This window comes from Anoplophora glabripennis, unplaced genomic scaffold (genome assembly GCF_000390285.2).
Source record: "Anoplophora glabripennis isolate ALB-LARVAE unplaced genomic scaffold, Agla_2.0 scaffold492, whole genome shotgun sequence".
NCBI classification, from domain to species: domain Eukaryota; kingdom Metazoa; phylum Arthropoda; class Insecta; order Coleoptera; family Cerambycidae; genus Anoplophora; species Anoplophora glabripennis.
Genome location: NW_019417200.1, coordinates 284,068 through 303,166, shown reverse-complemented (window position 1 = coordinate 303,166; position 19,099 = coordinate 284,068). Strand labels below are relative to the sequence as shown.

At 32.9% G+C, this 19,099-nt stretch overlaps 1 protein-coding gene across 1 annotated transcript in view; it reads right to left on the bottom strand.

The window, feature by feature from the left end:
* Window positions 1–17,528, bottom strand: part of LOC108909769 (xanthine dehydrogenase/oxidase-like) — a 31,980-nt gene extending 14,452 nt beyond the window's left edge. Inside the window, exons 1-13 of the mRNA XM_018714185.1 lie at window positions 17,471–17,528; window positions 17,368–17,420; window positions 16,612–16,778; window positions 14,449–14,731; window positions 13,761–13,988; window positions 13,467–13,693; window positions 9,194–9,296; window positions 9,007–9,134; window positions 8,673–8,957; window positions 8,440–8,608; window positions 5,924–6,042; window positions 2,761–3,067; window positions 1,039–1,222 (exon numbers count right to left, since the gene is read on the bottom strand). Coding sequence (XP_018569701.1) covers window positions 1,039–1,222; window positions 2,761–3,067; window positions 5,924–6,042; window positions 8,440–8,608; window positions 8,673–8,957; window positions 9,007–9,134; window positions 9,194–9,296; window positions 13,467–13,693; window positions 13,761–13,988; window positions 14,449–14,731; window positions 16,612–16,778; window positions 17,368–17,420; window positions 17,471–17,478 — 2,261 coding nt within the window. The 5' untranslated portion in view covers window positions 17,479–17,528. The remainder of the gene's footprint in view (window positions 1–1,038; window positions 1,223–2,760; window positions 3,068–5,923; window positions 6,043–8,439; window positions 8,609–8,672; window positions 8,958–9,006; window positions 9,135–9,193; window positions 9,297–13,466; window positions 13,694–13,760; window positions 13,989–14,448; window positions 14,732–16,611; window positions 16,779–17,367; window positions 17,421–17,470) is intronic.
* Between the last annotated feature and the right edge of the window lie 1,571 nt (window positions 17,529–19,099).

The window sequence follows — 19,099 nt, the reverse complement described above, 5'->3', positions numbered from 1 at the left end:
GATCCTACGGAAAAAAAATATTATTTATTTTATTTATTCACTATTAGACTTATGTTTATAGCAATACTGTACAAAAATAGTTTTGGGTCAAACAATGAGACAGTTTTTTTTGTATTTTTTTGTACAATTGAATGGTGTAATCTGTTTTTGATTTTTTTTTTAAACAAATTATCAACAATTACTGAAAAATTCATTGCTGCAAATCATTTTTTACTTTTTTGCATTTTTGAGCATGTTTTTGAACTGTGATTACAAATTTTTTTATTTCACCGAAAAATTACCGGCAGAACTCTGCGCGATGATTTTTTTAAGTAGAATTTTTCAGAAAAAAAACTGTTTTTCGCATTTTTTTCGGAAATTTTTAGGTTATGTTAAAAAATGAGTTCTACAAAAGTTGTAGATTTTTGCATGATCTACAACTTGTGTATTAGATACTTTTTTGTCTGACGTCAACTTTCGCCAGAAATCCCAATGATACAATATTTCATAACTTTTCAACCCCCCAAATCTACCCTCCGCCACCCCTGCTCCCGCATTTATTTTTTTTTTCGTTTATTATAAGCCCCTTTACCATTTCCACTTATAAAAGTCCAGATAACAATTTTTTTTTCCCTCTAAATGAGTTATTTTGATCGGTCTATAATGGAAATTTTGAAATAAAGCTTTTAGAAATTTGCACAGCTTTCTCAAATGTTTGATGAAATAAAATTCCAATTGAAAAACAAATCGAACTGCTCAAACACAGAAAGCGTCTGAAGTTACTATAATCGGTTAAGGGTTATTTTTGTAAAACCATTTTTGCCTAACCAAAAATCGTACATGAAAATAGCAATGAAGTAAAAATTGCTCATCACTATATCACGGACTTCAATTAAAGAACTCTGGTGGAAGAAGAGGATAAATCCATTTTTTTTTTTTTTGAATAATCATTTCGAAAAACGGGCATTTATATACGCATGTGCAAATAAATTTAATTTATTATTAAGGTTTGGATAAATTTTTGGTTACAAACTGTAAATTATATGAGTTATAGCAGACCTATTCATGGGAATATTTAACACAGCTGAACATGCGAGTTGAGCCGCATCCATCCACTGCGATGAGGGATACAAATCCAAGCCGTCCTCTGTAGGTACAACATTACAACATTGCACTTCCATATGAAAGTGATACTGCAAGCCAAGGAAAACGTTTCCTTTCACGACGTGCTTCACATCAGTACCTAAAAATATGAAAATTAACCATTATTATATTATTAAAGAAGAATGAAAGACGAAAAGAGCGAGGATAGTTGATGAAAAAATAAAGATGTCATATGGATATAAATAAAAAATTTGAGGGTTGCTTTCGCTGTACAGCAAAAGTAAAACGGTACAAATAAAGCATTTTTATTAAAAACTAAGCTTGTGAAAAAAGACGTGTTGTCGGTTCGAGTGTTTGCTGGAGAGTCAGTCTTGGCGTGGAGTCGCTCGCAGAAGTACTTGGTCCTTGGCGCCAATCTGCCGGGGTCGTCTTCCGGAAACCCTGGTGCATCCGGGCGTCAGAATGGCGCTATTGACGTTGTACTTAAAAATGGGTCACTTGCGGCATGTGTACCCACAAATTATTATGTATAATTTTTATCAAAAATATGAACCGTAACTTTTGGGCCATGACAGTTTCCGTTTAATTATTTAATAATCTATCCTACATGGTCTAATAACATTCAATAAATAAATAATAGCAATCAGTCAACAATAAAATAAATAACAACCAAATAATTAATAAATACAAATTCACTACAAAACAACCATAGCCAATACCAAGGACAATATCAAATTTTAACATATATGAACAAAATAGATTTCTACAATTCTTTTACAAACAGAATAAAAAACAATCCTCTACCATGGGCCACCTCCATCCTCTTCTTCCCGCTGCCTGCGCTATTCCTCTTCTTCTTTCCTCCTCATCACTGTTTCTATCCATTTTGAAATTATTTTCCACCCTGGCTCATTTCCCAGCATTTCTTGTATCTCATTTTGCAGTTCCAATCTTTCCTATCTCCCTTTCTGCCGCCCTTCTATTTGTCGCGAATTCCGGGCAATGGAACATAGTGTGTTCCGGGCTGTTTTCTACCTCTTCACAGTGATAACAATTGGCGCCCTACGTTCTTCCTATTTTTTCCTATATAAGCCTAAGCTACCGTACCCCGTCAGGAATTGAATCACTGTGTATGATACTTCACACCATTTTCTGTCGTACCAGCGAGCCACCTGAGGTATTAATACCCTCGTCCATCTTCCTTTTACGCCTCTTTCCCATCTCTCCTGCCATCTTTCTGTTGTGTTCCTCCTTTCTTCTTTCCTATCGCTTTCCTCGTGAAATATCCGTCCCCTCTCTTCGATGAGAAGATCCATTAGATTGGCACTCGCCAAGACCTGTACCACTTCTATCTATATGGTTCTGTATCCCGCAATGACGCGGATGGCCATCCTTCTTTGTATTTTTTCAGCTTCTCTATATTTCTTCATCCTCATCATTTCACCCCACACGTCTGCGCCATACATCAGTGTCCTAATCTAATCTGACCCAACCTAACTTAACCTTCCTATCCTAGCTCAACACAACAAAACCTAAAGAAGCATTATTAGACCAATTCTTAACAAATTATTTATTACAAATGATATTGTGTAAATTCTAGTATCTACATGACTTTATATAAAATATATGTACAAGACTGGTGAGAGTGACAATAAGAAAAGTCTAAATTAACAATACCTTTATCTTTTGGAATCACAGTTATTTGATGGTGAATTTTGCTCTTATCTTTTGCGTTGAGGACATCTTTAATGGTTAAATACGGTTTTCTTTTTGGTGGGGAATATGTCACCTCAACCAATTCAGCTGCTTCTACAGCCACATCTTGATCCTTAGCCACTATTATACCTATTGGCTGGTCATAGTACTGGACCTTACCGCTGCAAAATAGTTCTTCTTGTATTTGAAAATCCTTTGTCTTTGGAGTAAACGTATTCTGTCCAGGAATATCATCTTTCCCCAAAAAGGCCACCACCCCTTTCATTTTCTGTGAATCATCGTTATTATTATTATTGAATTAGTTACTTACTATAATTTTAATACTTATACTGAGAGCCAACTGTTTAAATTGAAATAAGAGTTGCAGTCTTCGAAAATAGAGATACGAAAATGTATTCATTCATTTATATGATGCAGGAAAGGCTGGAATTCAAATGACGTAACAAATTACTTTTCGTACTAACTGTATATTGGCTTTCTTCGACTTCTGTTAATGTCATGAAAGCTATAGTTTATGCAAAAAAAAGTTTAATAATTATTTAGTTTACAAGTCTTGTACGTGATATGTTACAGTACAAGTTAGATGTTTATGAAAAAAGCGACGTAGGAGCCTAGTCCAGAAACATATATTTGAAATGTCTACAAATAATTTATAAGGTTATATAACCATATAGAGAAAATATCGGAAATCTCTTAGAGGTTATTAGTTAATAATTAATTATTAAATAGGTTTTTTGCTGTCAGACTAATTCATGACGTCACTTAGTGCGAAAACGATAAATGACAGGATCGCAAAATTCACTCCTCAAATGTGAGTTTCTGATTGACTAGACAGCTGAGGACCGAAAAGCAGATGATTGTGGTTTCGGTCGCAATATATGACATCACAGTGCATTTTAAACATCTATAATTGATTTGTAGTATTAAAGAAATTAATTGTTTTACCATTGTTAGTTGTTGTTGATTACAGACTACAAAATGCAGTTCTAAAAGAAATTAAATTTTCATGCAAGTTGCCTATTTCTAGCGAATACTGTAATATATCACTTCACCGATGTGTAGCGCAGAATATTTTACTTCATATTGATATTTCAAAATTTAACTAAATTACTTAGTCCCATCATATTTTATTCCATATTGTGACATAACTCGCATTACACGCTTTTGTTATGATCATTGTTTAAAATGACACAATGAATGGAGAAGTTCGGTGGCTAAAAAATATACTGAAGATTCCATCGAAGAAAAAATTAAAGTGGCCCAAATGTTACAAAATAAAGAAATCTTTTACGAGTGCTACAACAACAGCAAAACAAGATTTCTACTTCTACAGCTAACTCTAACAATTCAATTTGTATTATTATCTACAATTAATATCATTTTATCATCATAAGATTCGGTTTTGTCTTGTCTATAGTTAGTCTGTGTTTTGACGTTTTATAAACTTAAATAGCATTCCTCAACTGTGCAGCATCAGTTCCTGGACAATGCGTTCCAAGAATATTATTGTAGCATTTAAATAATAATAAAATGGAATCTAAACTTATTTGATTTACATATGCGATAGATCTTACATAAAAAGTATGTATCATATATTAAATGGCATTACTACTTTGTGTCAATGCTTTGTGTTTGTTCGTACTTAAGCATTACTGTTTGTCATCAGCATCAGGACTACGTCAGAACTACGGCAAATAATAAACTCATAAAATAGGAACAAACAAACCATAGATGTAAAAAGAGAAAGATAAGACATATATTCCTGCGCATCCTGTTAATTCTTCCTCCTTTCATCTATTACACCACTATGTTATTCTGTTGTAGAACAGCTCAAATGTGCAGTTAAGTTGTTCTTCTAGACAACAATCTAGTTTGTTTTAAAATAATAATTTCTCCACTTATATCATCCAGTCACGAAAAACGGCAGCCTTTGCGCAGATAATTTACAGTCTTTATTCCCTTTACCCCTTCCAAACTCTTTGGAACAAATACAATTTTTGTAAAACTTCCGGTAAAAATGTAAAAATAGGTTATTATTACTGTTTAAAAGATGAAAGAATGGAAATACTCAATCACAATAGTTGTATAAAAATAAAATCTGGACTCTTTTATTTTCAAAATTTTTAAAGTCGAAATAAGTATAATTAGCTTTTTTATGAATGGAATTTGTAAAATGCGTTTCCATCAGTTGTTACAGCTGGATAAACATTGGTATAGGTCAATAGATGTTAAGTACGACGACAATTTTAAGGAATGATTATTTGAGTGATTTAAAACAAAAAAAAAAGATCATATAATCTTAAATCGATAGTTTTCAAAATTAAGATTAAAAACACACTTTTTTTAAAATATCCCTGACAACGTTTGGTATAGACCGACAAAACTTTGGCTAATGATTTATGTAATTAAAGATAAAAATTCATTGCATTCGGATATAAATTCATGTACTAGTGACGGATATACCGAAAGTTACTTTCACTAAATACCTCAGAAAGTCGAAGTCACTAATTTTTTTTGAAAATTTTGTCACTCTTCCAACTCTTTATGGTGTTTACAAGACAAGAGATGTCTTTGTTGTAAAACATAACCATTTTCGATACCTATAGTACTTTTTTTTTAATTTCATTATCGTTACCTAGCACTTCATTAAACATAACGTTTAGAACTACTCGTTTCGCAAAAAAGTTTCGATCCGCTACGATTTTTTTATCAAAATATTAAGACTTTAAATTCAACGTAATAATGAAAAGTCTTGGCACATTTTTTCCGAATCATACCCCTTGCCACCTCTTAACAAAAATTTCCCGTCACTGATTTTTTTTGGATTTGTCATGATTAATTTTAATTTAAAATGGTATTTTTAGCAAAAGAATGGTATGAACTTTTTGGAAAAACGAGTAGTTCCAATGTTATTTTTACATTTTGTGGAGTATTTCGTAATGTTAACGTCAATTAAAATAGGTAATAAATCGAAAAGTTTCGATCTTGTTATGACTGGATACATTTTCGTACCTCCTCTAGTTCCGAAGACATAACCAAACGTTTAATTATCACCTGTATAGGATATCTTATACAAATATCTATACTTCCAATTGAAATCGTAATTTTAAAAGTTAGTTCTTACCAGAGCTTTTGTAGTATTAATGGTAGCAATTTGAGAATTAGGCGCTGCTTTAGCCGTTACAAATGCTGCGAATAATTGATTTGGAAGATCAGGAATGTCCGCTATATACTGCGCTTGTCCTGAAAAAAGAAAGCTAATAAAAATAAAAAAAATTGTAAATTTAGATTTTTCGAGATTTCACCATTTTACTGAGAATCTACGTAGAAATACGTAAATAGTACACTAACGCTCGTTTCCACCAACTGTTCTAGAGATTTCTTACCGCTAAACAAAGTGTAACCATTTATTTTTCTTGACTTAGGGCATCAAAATTTCAAGATTTTTAGAAATCAGGCCATCCACAAAGATCACTAAAGTATTTTTTAACGATCTTAAGCATCCACAAGGAAATATATCTAAAATTTGCGTTGTTGCAAGCGTTTTTCATTTCCTACTTAGGATTTCAAGATCGAAATCGTTCTCTAGTTTAGCAAACCTTACCTATTCTTTGAGTAATCAAAAGTTAGTGACCATAACTGCAATGAAAATCCAAGCACAATAGTTATAGCAACTATTATGTAACATTTTATAATTTTATAGCCTACCAGGGATTACCAAAAGATTTTCTGTGTATAATTTTCTTTTAGTCCTATAATACCTACGCTTTAGCAAAGCAATTAACTACTTTGAAACTTATTAACAAATATTAACATACCATGTAATTTCCAGAAAATATTCTTTTCTAACTAACAAATTCACTTAACTTTGAATAATGAACACGTCATTAAACCGCTTTATCCTAAAACTGACTAAAAAAAAGCAGAAAATTGTGAAAAATTGATGAGAAGTAAACTTCGGATTTGTATACAAGCAAATAGTATTTTTGTATAAGTACGCCGTAGCACAATTAAACCATACATTTAACATCTTCTCCCAACACGAAACATAGTTAAAACATAACTATTTTTTTATAACTACGTAAACAAACAAAACACAAAAGGGAATTTTGATTGTATTGAAGGTTGTGTTTATTATTGCATCCAATTACCTTTACCCAATCTGCAATACCTACTAGTACTACTAGTAGGTACCTAACTCTTCTACGTATGTGTATAAACAGACACAAGTGTAACATTAGGGTATTTTTACAAATTCACATATTAACTGAAAATTTTACATTTAAATTTATTCTCAATGGTCGTGAAATGAAATTCACGGAAAAAACGTAGGATACAGTATAATTGAAATGATTTTATTATTTTACAATTGTTTAGATGCTATATTCAGGTTCTCTAAATAACTCTGTTGCCATATAGCCTTACAGATCATTCAATTTTGATTATAGTTAAAGGATCCCGCACGGTCTTTATGATAATGTGGGCTCGGTCAAATTGGCTAAAATTGTGGTAAGTTTTTAGTTTTGTATAACCGACCAAAAATCTCCACAGCACTTGGGTCCACAAGTCAATTCTTTCCTACTTTTAATCAGTTCTGCTGATGATGGTTGCAAAATAGTACGAGTAGAATATTGTAATAAAGACAGTAACTTTTGTGAAACGTACTGGTACTACTTTGCAGCCCTCAAAAAGAAATAATTGATTTTCGGACCCAAGTACTGTGGAGACTTTTGGTCAGTGACAACTTACCACAATTTCATCCAATTTGACCGAACCCACATTTTCATAAAAACCGTGACGAGTCCTTTGTTCCCTGAGAAGCAAGTACTTTTTTAAATCTTGAAAATTACTTTTTATATCGCGTTTTGTAACGAAAGCAAACGTAAAATATTTAATTAAGGAGGATGCGATGTTCGCCATTGCATTTTCATTATGAAAAATTAAGAAAAATTTACCGAATGGTTTTTTCAGTCCGTTTACTGATGTAAATGTGAAATATATGTGCATTAACAAATAAATTAACGTAATTAATATAACAAAGGTGTTCGTTTTTTTTAAAATAACAACTTGGGTATATCAAACATTAAAACAAAATTGGAGGTAGGCTCATAGCTTTTTATATGGTCCTAACAAATCTAGGACGAGATGGCTGCTGAGTCTTGGTCGAAGAGCCCTAAACCAAATGGTTAGTTTAATAGTAGGACTCTTTATGCCCGAAATGTGGAGAAGGGGGATACCCTTTCCGTCTTCTGAAACACTGCACAGCCTTCGGAAGGTTGTGGCATAAAGTCTTTGATACCGAAGATTTGCAAGGGGATGAGGTGAGGAACCTGCCATGGATCAAAATCCTAGCGATCATTAGGGAGTAGGAAGGTTTGAGGAGCGCCAGAATCAGTCAGAGGATAGGTAATTGGACGGCATTGCAGGCATTGATATTAACTGATTCACGTATCCGATACAGAAGCGCACACATCTACAAAAAGTACAAGTACAATTTACCAGTTAGTCGCACCGAATATACGATTCCCTGATGCGGGTCTATTGAAGCGGATACATTTCACATCATGCGGATCATTAAAAAGATCCGTATTGCCCATCTCTACAACCTACAGCTACTAGTACTAGCATCCACCTAAATACCTGAAGTTTGAGCTAACGCCTCCACTTTAGCGAGTGGTTCTCCCAAGGGAAATTTGTCTTTGTTCGTTCCAAATTCTTGTATTCCTGACGAAAGCGGCCTTTGCAGAAGTGTTCCTCCACTTTTATTCCTACTCGCAACCACTCCACCAGGTGCTATGTGCAACACGTACTGCAATAAAACACATCGTATTGCAAAGAAATGGTTTTAGTTTCGATTTATTGGCAGGGTCTACCTTGTAAAATAAAGATATTGCCAATAACTTCCGAAACTCTGGCCTACTATCCGGCAGTACGTAATCTGGATGCAGTTCGTCGTCAAAACTTTTATAAGCTCCTTGCAAAACGTTATTATCGAACAAACGTTTCCCTTTCAAATAGTTTTCCGTCTTTGTGGCATGGACAAATTTAGGATTTATTCCTCCGTATATAATCCTCGCAGATACAATTTTTTCACCTTGGAATCGTAATAGGAAACCAGCGTTCACAAGGGCATGTGTGTTTTGAGCTCTCGTCATTATCTAGAATGAGTTCTACTAATGAATCTTTCCATTACTATGTAGATACTACCTTGTATGTTAAGTACTTATACGAATTGTCGTAACCTTTCAATATAATGTTTTTAATTACTTTTTTATTCATGTCTTTCTTGAGGAATTCCTGAGGGCTTACCATAGACTCATTCTCTTCAGTGTCAACTGAAAATATTCTGCTATAGAATGGTACAGTTCGTAATAAAGGAATTTATATTGCGTACCTATTACTATAATGGCATCGTAAGTTTCCATAATCAGAAAAATATCGGAAGGAAACTCATTGTGGTTGTATTTTATCATCAGATTTCCAGCGATAGTGCCGATCTAAAACAGCGAAATACTTATATATTTTTTAAATTTGATACATTTATGTGTTTTTCTTGCAAAAATTACACATGTCCACAAAAAAAAATTGAGAATATTACCCCCGAGTCTGACTATGTCTATCATATGTTTTCGGGGTCACTGAATCCAAATTCGGGGTCCATTTAACCCCATCAGTTCAGAATTTTTCATAACCTCAAACAATAGGCCCAAAAACGCAATAAATCCTTTATCCATTGACCATTCAACCCCAATAACCCCATGGTTATGGAGGTTTCTTAATCCCTTAAACCCTTAAACCCCATAATCTCAAAATGTCATAACCTCAAAATCCCAAAACCCGGTAAGAAAGAGACACAATATATTCGAGACATGCATGCTTCTTAAGCCTTAAATCCACATTCTTCAATAACCGTATAACTCCGAAACCCCATATTCCTGTAATAACGAGAACCTACGTTTTGCCGAATCCAGGAACAACGACGAGGACGCAGTAGGCTTCTGTTCCCTTTGGGGTGCTTTATTAACGTGTGTTCCCCTTGCCTCACACTTTTCGGGGTGCTTTATCAAAGTGAGGTCCCCTTGCCTCTCACTTTTCGGATGCTTTTTGAAAGTGTGTTCTCCTTGCCTCACACGAATAGCAAAAATAAAATAACAAGTAGATAAATTGACTATATGTAAAATGTAAAAGAACGATTAAATTATAAAAAATGAAACTTAATGAAGATACTTTATTCATCTTCTTTAGACCTTTTATCGTAACAAACTTCTTTACTTTCAAAAGATCTACGGAGCGAATGCCGTTTATGATTTTTGTCTGTATCTCTTTTCAAATTGCAGCAATAATCTGCCATCATAGTCTCACCCCATGTTCCCTGAAAATGCATTTTAAGGTTATGGGGTTAAGGGGTTTAGGATAGCGTGATCAATGGATAAAGGATTTATTGGGTTTTTAGGCCTATTTTTTGAGGTTATGAAAAATCCTGATGTGATGGGGTTAAATGGACCCCGAATTTGGATTCACCGATCCCGAAAAAATATGGTAGCCATAGTCGTACTGCAGGGGTAATTTTCTCAATTTTTTTTGTGGTATATACAGGGTGTCCCTGAAAAGGATGGACAACGCTTGACCACAGGTTCCTTGAATGAAAATAAGACTATTTAGCTTAACTTACCTATATACAAAAATGCACGCCTACTGAGAGCCTTCTAAATATAGAACAGATAATCTAGTTTTTTTTTTTTCAAATAATTTGAAAACTGTTTTCCTTAGATACTTCAAATTTGGTACACATACTTTTTTATATAAGCGCAATGTAAATATAGAATTTGGTGATAATACATATACAGGATGTTCTCTTTCTAGTGCCTGTGCGCCACTGGCTATCCCGTAACTTTTTTGTGTGTACGCCAATGACGACATAATTTATATTTTTAAAATAAGCACCATTTTAGAAGACTTTTTGCCTCTTACTTCTTACATTAAATAATATAAAATCAGTTTAAGATAATTACAACAGTCTAGTACGAGCTGCCATATAGCAAAGAAACAAATTCATAACAATAATTAAAAGGTTCAATCTCAAGTGAGGTGTGATTTAATTTTGTCTTAGTTTGTTTTGTATTGCAATTTATACTTTCGCTGAACAAACTGATATATTATTGGATTTGGGTTATTGTAAAGGAAATTGTTGTGCTACTGTATGAACACGTGCTGAAAGATTTCCTAATCAAAGAATTCCAAATCACAAAACATTTGCTAATGCGGAAAGACGCCTTCGGGAAACAAGACGTTTTTTTACCTGTAACATTAAATCCTGGAACTATTCAGCTGAAAGAACAAATTTTGGAAAGGGTCGAAAAAATTCCTCGAGTAAATTCAAGGCGTTTAGCGGCAGACATTGGCTTTCAAAAAGTTTTGTTAATAGAGTATTAAAAGACCAATTATTACAGGTTACTATCCTAACAGGAGGATTGGTAGAGGAAATAATGCCTCTTTAAAATGGCCACCTCGATCCCCGGATCTAAACCCTTTTAATTATTTCATTTGAAAAGCGTCGAGAACAACAATTTATAACTTTTCAATAAATACAGAAAACGAATAATGGGAAAGAATACATCATGAAATTAATGTTATGAGAGGTAATGCACAATTATTGGATAAAATTCATTTTAATTTTCGAAGAACTAATACTTGCATTTAAGAACAAGGAAGTCACTTTGAGCATTTATTGTAATATTATTTTAATGTGATTACAAATATAAATTTAGGTTTATTTAAAGTGTTAATGTTGACTTTCTTACATTATTAGTTGATATTGTTTATTTAAAATAATGTTGATTTTTATTTTATTGATTGATAATACTAAGACTAAAAATGTAGTTATTTTTTTTTAATGTGACGTTTCTTCATTAATATTCCGTGCTTTGAGGCTGCAGTTATAATTTATTTTTTACAAATTGGAATATTTGCCTATATTTAATGTACAAAAATGCCAATTTTACTCGAAATCCATAAACGATTTCAAAATCATCTAAAATAGTGCTTATTCTTAAAAATATAATCTGGCATCACTGGCGCACACACAAAAAAATTACGGGATAGCCAGTGGCGCACAGGCACTAGAAAGAGAACATGCTGTATATGTATCATCACCAAATTTTTTATTTATGTCGAACTTACATAAAAAAATAAGTGTACCAAATTTGAAGTTTCTAAGAAAACTAGTTTTCAAATTATTTGAAAAAAACTAGGTTATCTATTCTATATTTAGAAGGCTATATCTCAGTAGAAGTGCACTTTTGTATATAGGTAAGTTATGCTAAATAGTCTTATTTTCATCCAAGGAACCTGTGGTCAAGCGTTGTCCATCCTTTTCAGGGACACCCTGTATAGCGGTACAGTGTGGCGTGTACTACGGAAACAATACACCCCTCTCATGTACAAAGGGTTCAGGCATAAAATTCAGTTTCGACATCAAATAGCACAAGATCAGGATTTTACAAGCAACGTACTTTTTACGGAAGAATGTTATTTTGCTGGAGACGGCATACTAAATTATCACAACATTCACTATTGGTGTGATGCAAATCCTCACGTTGTACAGAGATCTCGGTTCCAGCAACAGTTTCCAGTGAATGTGTGGTGTGGTGTTTTTGGTGACAGAATTTGGCCCGTCGTTTGGAAGCATGTTTATTAGCACACGGAATCAATTTTGAACAATTTTTATAGAGCATATCATCTATTGATAAGTAATGCGTTTATTCGTTTAATTTTTGTATTACTTTTAAACGAGATTTGAATAAATTTCGGCGTTTTCGAACACAAAGTTTATACCGACAAAACCGGCATCAGCGCTCTCGCACTGCGACGCGCGGCAGCTTCGATATCAAAGGTACAGCTGGCTGCTACACCAGGGACGATTTTAAATTTATTTAAACCTTCATGTGAACATTTTTTTCAATTTAAAACTTAACGTTTTAGACCATCAGTTGCTTAATAAAAGTTACATATTTTCAAGCCTTCTATCACCATGTATACAGAAGCAATCATATCTGATCTTAAGATTGTTTTAATTATTTATATTTTTGTTTTAAAAGAAACTAGTAAATATATAGTAAATTATTAAGTTTTTGGGTATCCAGAAAAATTATTAGACTCGAAGGGTCCCAAATTAAAAAGTTCTTTTTTGCAAATTCCATTTTACATCATCCGAGTGAGACGCTTTGCTAGAATATTTTAGCTAGTCAGTAAAATATCTACAAGGACAACTAAAAATTACGTTGCCATAAGTATGTACATGCGTTTTGCTGAAACTTGTTTGCAACTATTACAAAAAATGTCTTGTCTTTATTTAACAGCACACTTGGAATTACATTTTAATCAATTGTCAAATATACTTTTTTGCAATATATTCAGTTGGGAATAGGGAGCTTTCATTTGTAAGAAATTAGGACTCACTTATTATTAGTGTAACTGAGGCCTAACTTAAAATTTTTTGGAATAAAGCGGGATTTGTCTCAGTGTAATCTAAACTGTGGATATTATGTTAGAGAAATCGTAGAAGAAAAAAACCTATTTTTCCTATTCGAAAAATCATATTTTTCAGGTGTATGAACGCAATGTTATGTTGATTCATTTACAAACAATTTAAATATAACTGAACTTACATTTCTCACTGGTACATTTGCTGTTAAATCGATATGCTCTGCCATATCCGATAAGTAGGCAAAATTTTTGTTTTCTTTAGATATTTTGGCAAATAACTTTTTTGCGTTCTCAAGAATATAGTTTCCTCCAAGAACCAATGTGTTATTATTCAATGAATAATTCCTTAACTCCTCTACGCTTGTTACGTCAATATAAATGTCTGGAGATACTCTTTGTCTGTAAACACCTATAGAATTAAAAAAAGTCAATAAAGATTTTTGCTAAAAAAAGATAAATTAAAATAAATTTTATACCTCTAGCGGTATTGCCGCCAACTAACATGTAATTCGCGTTTCCTGAAGTTCTTAAAATTTCTAGTAAATCTTTCAAGTAGTAAACTTTTATCCATTTCGATGTCCTGAGTCCGAAATAAACGTTGTTTTTCTTCTTATTACACTTGCTGCCGCAATCCTCAGTACAACTATCTTTCTGGCAAACTTTAAGATCCTCGATGTCTCCATTCTCAAAACATACTTTCTCTTCTGTATATAAAAATGAAAAAGCAGTTAGTAAGTAGGTGCTAACAAGTTTAAATTTAAAAGAAACTATTCCTAGAATTATTCAGAGCGTGCGTCACTGATACCGGCAAAGGGAATAAATTTGTACGTATAAAGCGATTTGACCTTTAACTCCATTCGTCTCCTTTTTTCTGCAAAAATTGATTAGATTATTACGTAATTATCGCTGACGTATCTAGTAACTTAAATTAAACGATAAAAGACTGCAAATTAAAATTGCATTTTATGCTAAAGATACAGAATTAAAAATAATAAGTAACAAGTGCATGAGTTTTAGGTGAACCCAAAACTTCTTAATTTCGACGAAAAAATTAAATTTGAGCATTTTCTTCTTCCATATAGCACAATAAATACTCATCGATTAACGTTTGTTCATACCTAAACAAATGAGGAGCATTGGTAGAATTTATTGATATCAGTTTACCTGCATCTGAGGCCAGTTTTCTAAATGCAGTCAAAATCGATCTATAACCAGTACACCTGCATATATTGCTACCGAAGGAATCTTCTATTTGGCTTTGAGTTACAGGCCCTGACGTGTGAAGCGCGTACATGTTCATAACCATTCCAGGAGAGCAAAATCCGCATTGCGTTCCATTATTGTCTGCTAAGATTCTTTGAATAGGATGGTACTTCGTTAAAGGACCACCGATCCCTTCGACTGTATGGATTTTCCAACCGTGACAAGAGAATATCGATACTAAACACTAAAATTGGAAGTGTTTTGTATAGAAAGAATTCCTTCAATCATGCAATAGACAATAGAACTATTCTATTTATGTATTCCATTTTACTATATTTATTTGTGAATATTGCAATACTGACAATATCTGATAAGTTGAAAGATAAAAAGTGTATGTTTCCCTTTTTTAAATGTACAGGGACATTTGTGAATTTAGACCAAACATTCTTTTCGATACGATATTTGAACGGTTTGTTCTAATTCTCCAATTTTTTGATGAAACTGCCACTGTTGGGTAGCACACGACTGTCATTCTTAAATATTCAGAAAATCCAGGACCGATAACAAAAATTAACCATACTTGTGTTTTTTATGTATGTTGGAGTTTCAAAAGTGGATAAATGGGCAATGAAATTTGTGTTTGACATTTTTGTCATAAGGTTGTTGAATTTTTAATAAATAGGTAATCAATTTTGACTAAAACATAAAATAATGCATTTATTGTAAGTAACTATTAAAACTTTTTTGTAAATAGTTCGTGCTTCAGTTAGATTAATACTATCATTTTCTAATTTCCAAATTTCTGACTTTTTATATAAAAGAAATCAGACTTTTAGTAAGACAGTTATAGAACAAGAAGATCCATCCGGGAAATGACTAAGCGTAACGCTAATCTAGAGCAACTTCCTTTAATTTTTCGCATTGAAATATCACGGAGAACATGTAAACATCAGAAAATGTACTTTTCCTGTTTTGTCCAGCAAATTTGTAAAGATACTCAATAATTATTATGATAAATGCTTGTGTTAATATAGTGTCCTAACAGCATTCTGCGAGGTGTGATTATGTTTATACAGTTTATAGTATTATTAGTAGTTTATTAGTATTATTATGTTTATAGTAGGTACCGTACGCGATTTTCTGTATGTTCAACAGCCAAAATTCAGGAAACGTAAGATAAACATACGAGGTAAAAATATGCTTTTTTCCTTATTTTGAATGTATTGATAGTTGTCTTATGTCCTGACCCTGAAGAGAACTTATATAACTGGTACAGGGAAGAGATATTGTTTCTAACTTGCTTAGATTTTTTAAAATGGAGGACAAAATATTGCGACCCTTTTAAGTGAAAAAGGTATGCTTATTTATTATCGACACAACGCACTGTTTAAGAAATAAAAATAACATAGTATTTACGCCATATCCTCATTGTATTAAAAACTTGAAGAACAGTTTTATTTAGCAAAATACATGCATAATGTAAAATGAAATTTAATATTTGTTGCAATAATGACTACTTTTTGTACTATTACGATTTTTCTAAAATAGTATCCTCATCATTAAACATGTTTACCGAAAACGTTTGTCGTATCGATAACGACCAGGTATACCTTTTTCATCAAAGAAGTACATCTTTCTCACTTAAAAACAGCGACAAAAATTTTAATAAAAATTTTGACAATAAATATTTTTTTTTAGTGACCAGGAGTGCCAAAGGCGTTCTGTCGCGAAAAAAGTAACTATCAGTAAAGTGAATAGGTACATTAGTAGAAAATCAAATAAGAAGGCTTTTTTCCTAAAAATGATCTGAATTTCTTGAATAACAAAGAAGTTATAACGAAAAATTTATTTTTAACTCTCAACATCAAGAGTTAATAACAGGGTGAGCGCGAATTAAAAAAATTATATAAATTTGTGACGTTATTTTTGCAAGCCCTCCCCAAATCCGATAGATTGTCCACCATTTCTTGGACACACTGTATACAACTTCATCGGATAAGAATTAAAAAAAACATTTGACCTGATTTGAAGTAGTATCCATCCATTTGTCATATGTCGGTGCCGAAAATTTCAGGAAAATAATGAAAATATAAAAAACACCAAATCAGCTAGCGTTAGACTTACCGAGTTAACAGAAAACACACTTTTTTCGTTATTGACTGTTTCCTCCACTGCAACCAAACAACTGCCACAACCTCCTTCCAGACACATTCTCTTAGTTCCTGTCAGGTGGGCCTTCTCTCGAAGGTAGGTGTTAAGGGTAGTCTCCGGGGTGACATCTTCTGTTGGTACTAAACAATTGCAAAGTAAATTTATTTATGGATGTATCATTTAAAAAGTATGGATCACGATACATTTTAATCATAACTAATTGTAATAGAAATCCCGCTTGGCTCGAGCCAGCGCGGGCGCGATTTGAAGTTTGAAATAGGATTTTTTGATTTTTGATTTGAAAAATCGCGGTGCTTGCCGCCGCCCCTTTTCGTATGTCGCCCGAGGTTATGGCCCCCTCTGCCCCCCCCCCACTCGTTACGCTACTGTTCCCTATGACAATAGTTGAAAGTTGAAAGTGAGCATTGGTTTTTCTTTCTGCTTTAAAAAGGATAAAGAAGTTCAATGTGACAAGAATGATTTTTAGTGCTTTAGCCATGCTTAGTTTAGGAAAATTGTTGATAAAGCAGATAAACGACAACGTTATTGACCACTTCGCATCTTAAAAGCATCGATTTATTATAGAAACTATTTGAGGTACCTAGCCTTCCTCCTTCCTATTTCTAGCCACCATTGATTAAATTAGCTTCTTTTAATTTGTTTATTGTAATGACTAGCATTAAATATAAAATTATTATACAATTTCAGAAAAAATCAGAAAATACTCACCAGTATGTTCAACACCGCTAACATGAAACTTTATAAGGGAACGATAGGATAAACTGAAAATACAAAAATATAATTTCTAGTGTCAATGTAACTTACAACTTACAATTCCATTTTCAAATAATCTATGAAATACTTAATTTTAAACTCTTTAGTAATTATTGTTTCTGCATTCGTTAATTGCATAATATTATTAAACTGATAAATACTGAACTTATTCTTTTTTCATAGCACCTCAAAAAATAAAAATACCTATATCTTATTTGCTAATAATTTCCAGAGGCGTCTCTTAGTTAATTGCATCTATATTTACACTTAATTTTGCATTTTTCATTATCCGATATTTGTAAAGTAGGTAACTGCGTTAAATGTATAAATATATAAAGACCGAAATAACTATTGTGAAGGCGTTGGTTAATTGGTTCCTACATATGAGGAGCTACTCAAACCTTTAGGTAGACTGTTCTGATAAATTCTATAAATTTTTACCAATTTTGCTCATAAACAACTACGCTTATAGAAAATACTCTACTACATCACTTTTATGTGTTAAGTAGCATACGTTTCGACCTAGCGTAAAAAATAGAAAAATATATTCGTCTCAATTCAATACAAAAAATCTATTTTTTGTTATTATATTACAAGATTTTTTCTAGCGCAGCGAAACGAACACCGCTGGCTGCGTATGAGGAAGTCAGAAGCTAAGATGATATGAAAATATAAATGTTAATATTAATGTTCACGTTTTTTTTACTCCATGAAAAATATATATATATATAGACCCTTTAATGTTCCAAATTTTTATCTAGTTATAGCCAATACTTGTAGGTAGGTAGGTACATACGTAATTCGGGACTGTAAGAAATGTACACAGACAAGATAGTACTAGCATTACTAGCAGTTAAACATTAAATTAAAAACGTAACGCATTGGTTGCAAATGTGACCGAATATACTTGGACCTTTAATCATGAATTATGGTGAGTAGTTAAACTTCGCATTTATAGATGCCAACATGAAAACCTAATACCGTTGACTGAAAATATTTCAATCAAAAAACATAACAATACAGTCTATTTTATGTTTTTTGGTATTACCGTTGTTTGAAATATTGAATAGACCTAATTGTGTTTATATTCTGCGCTAATACCAATACCCTTGTTTATTTATAATATAGTTAGCCAACCAATCAAATTTTGATAAGAGAATACTAGATGGCAACTCTCTATTATAAAATCCATAGACCATAATCATTCTGTCAACAAGGGTGTCGCCATCTAGTAGTATCCTATCCAAGTTCGACTGTTACACAGGCTAATACCAGTGACTATAAAAAGAATTCTTTTTATAGTCACTGCTAATACTTATACTTAATTACTTGAACCTCTTTGCCACTAGTAGTAGCACAGAATATATAGCGTAACTATATATTCTGTGGTAGTAGTAGTAGTAGACCCTGGTATGTAAGAAACACTGACATATTACAATACACAAACGCTACACAGACAATAAGACAAAACGCGGAGAAACGGTTTGACGTAGCCGCTAGACATGACAATCCCCTCCTCAGGCAAGCCGTTGACTACGTACCCGACGTGACCAACAAACACAAAAGACCTAGACACCAACTTTTTGACCCTGGGTGACCACCCCAACGACTCCCCCCCCGCCCGCTAACCTTTTCTGTTTCAGAGACAGCCAGGATCAAGAAACGAAGACAACGACACACACACACA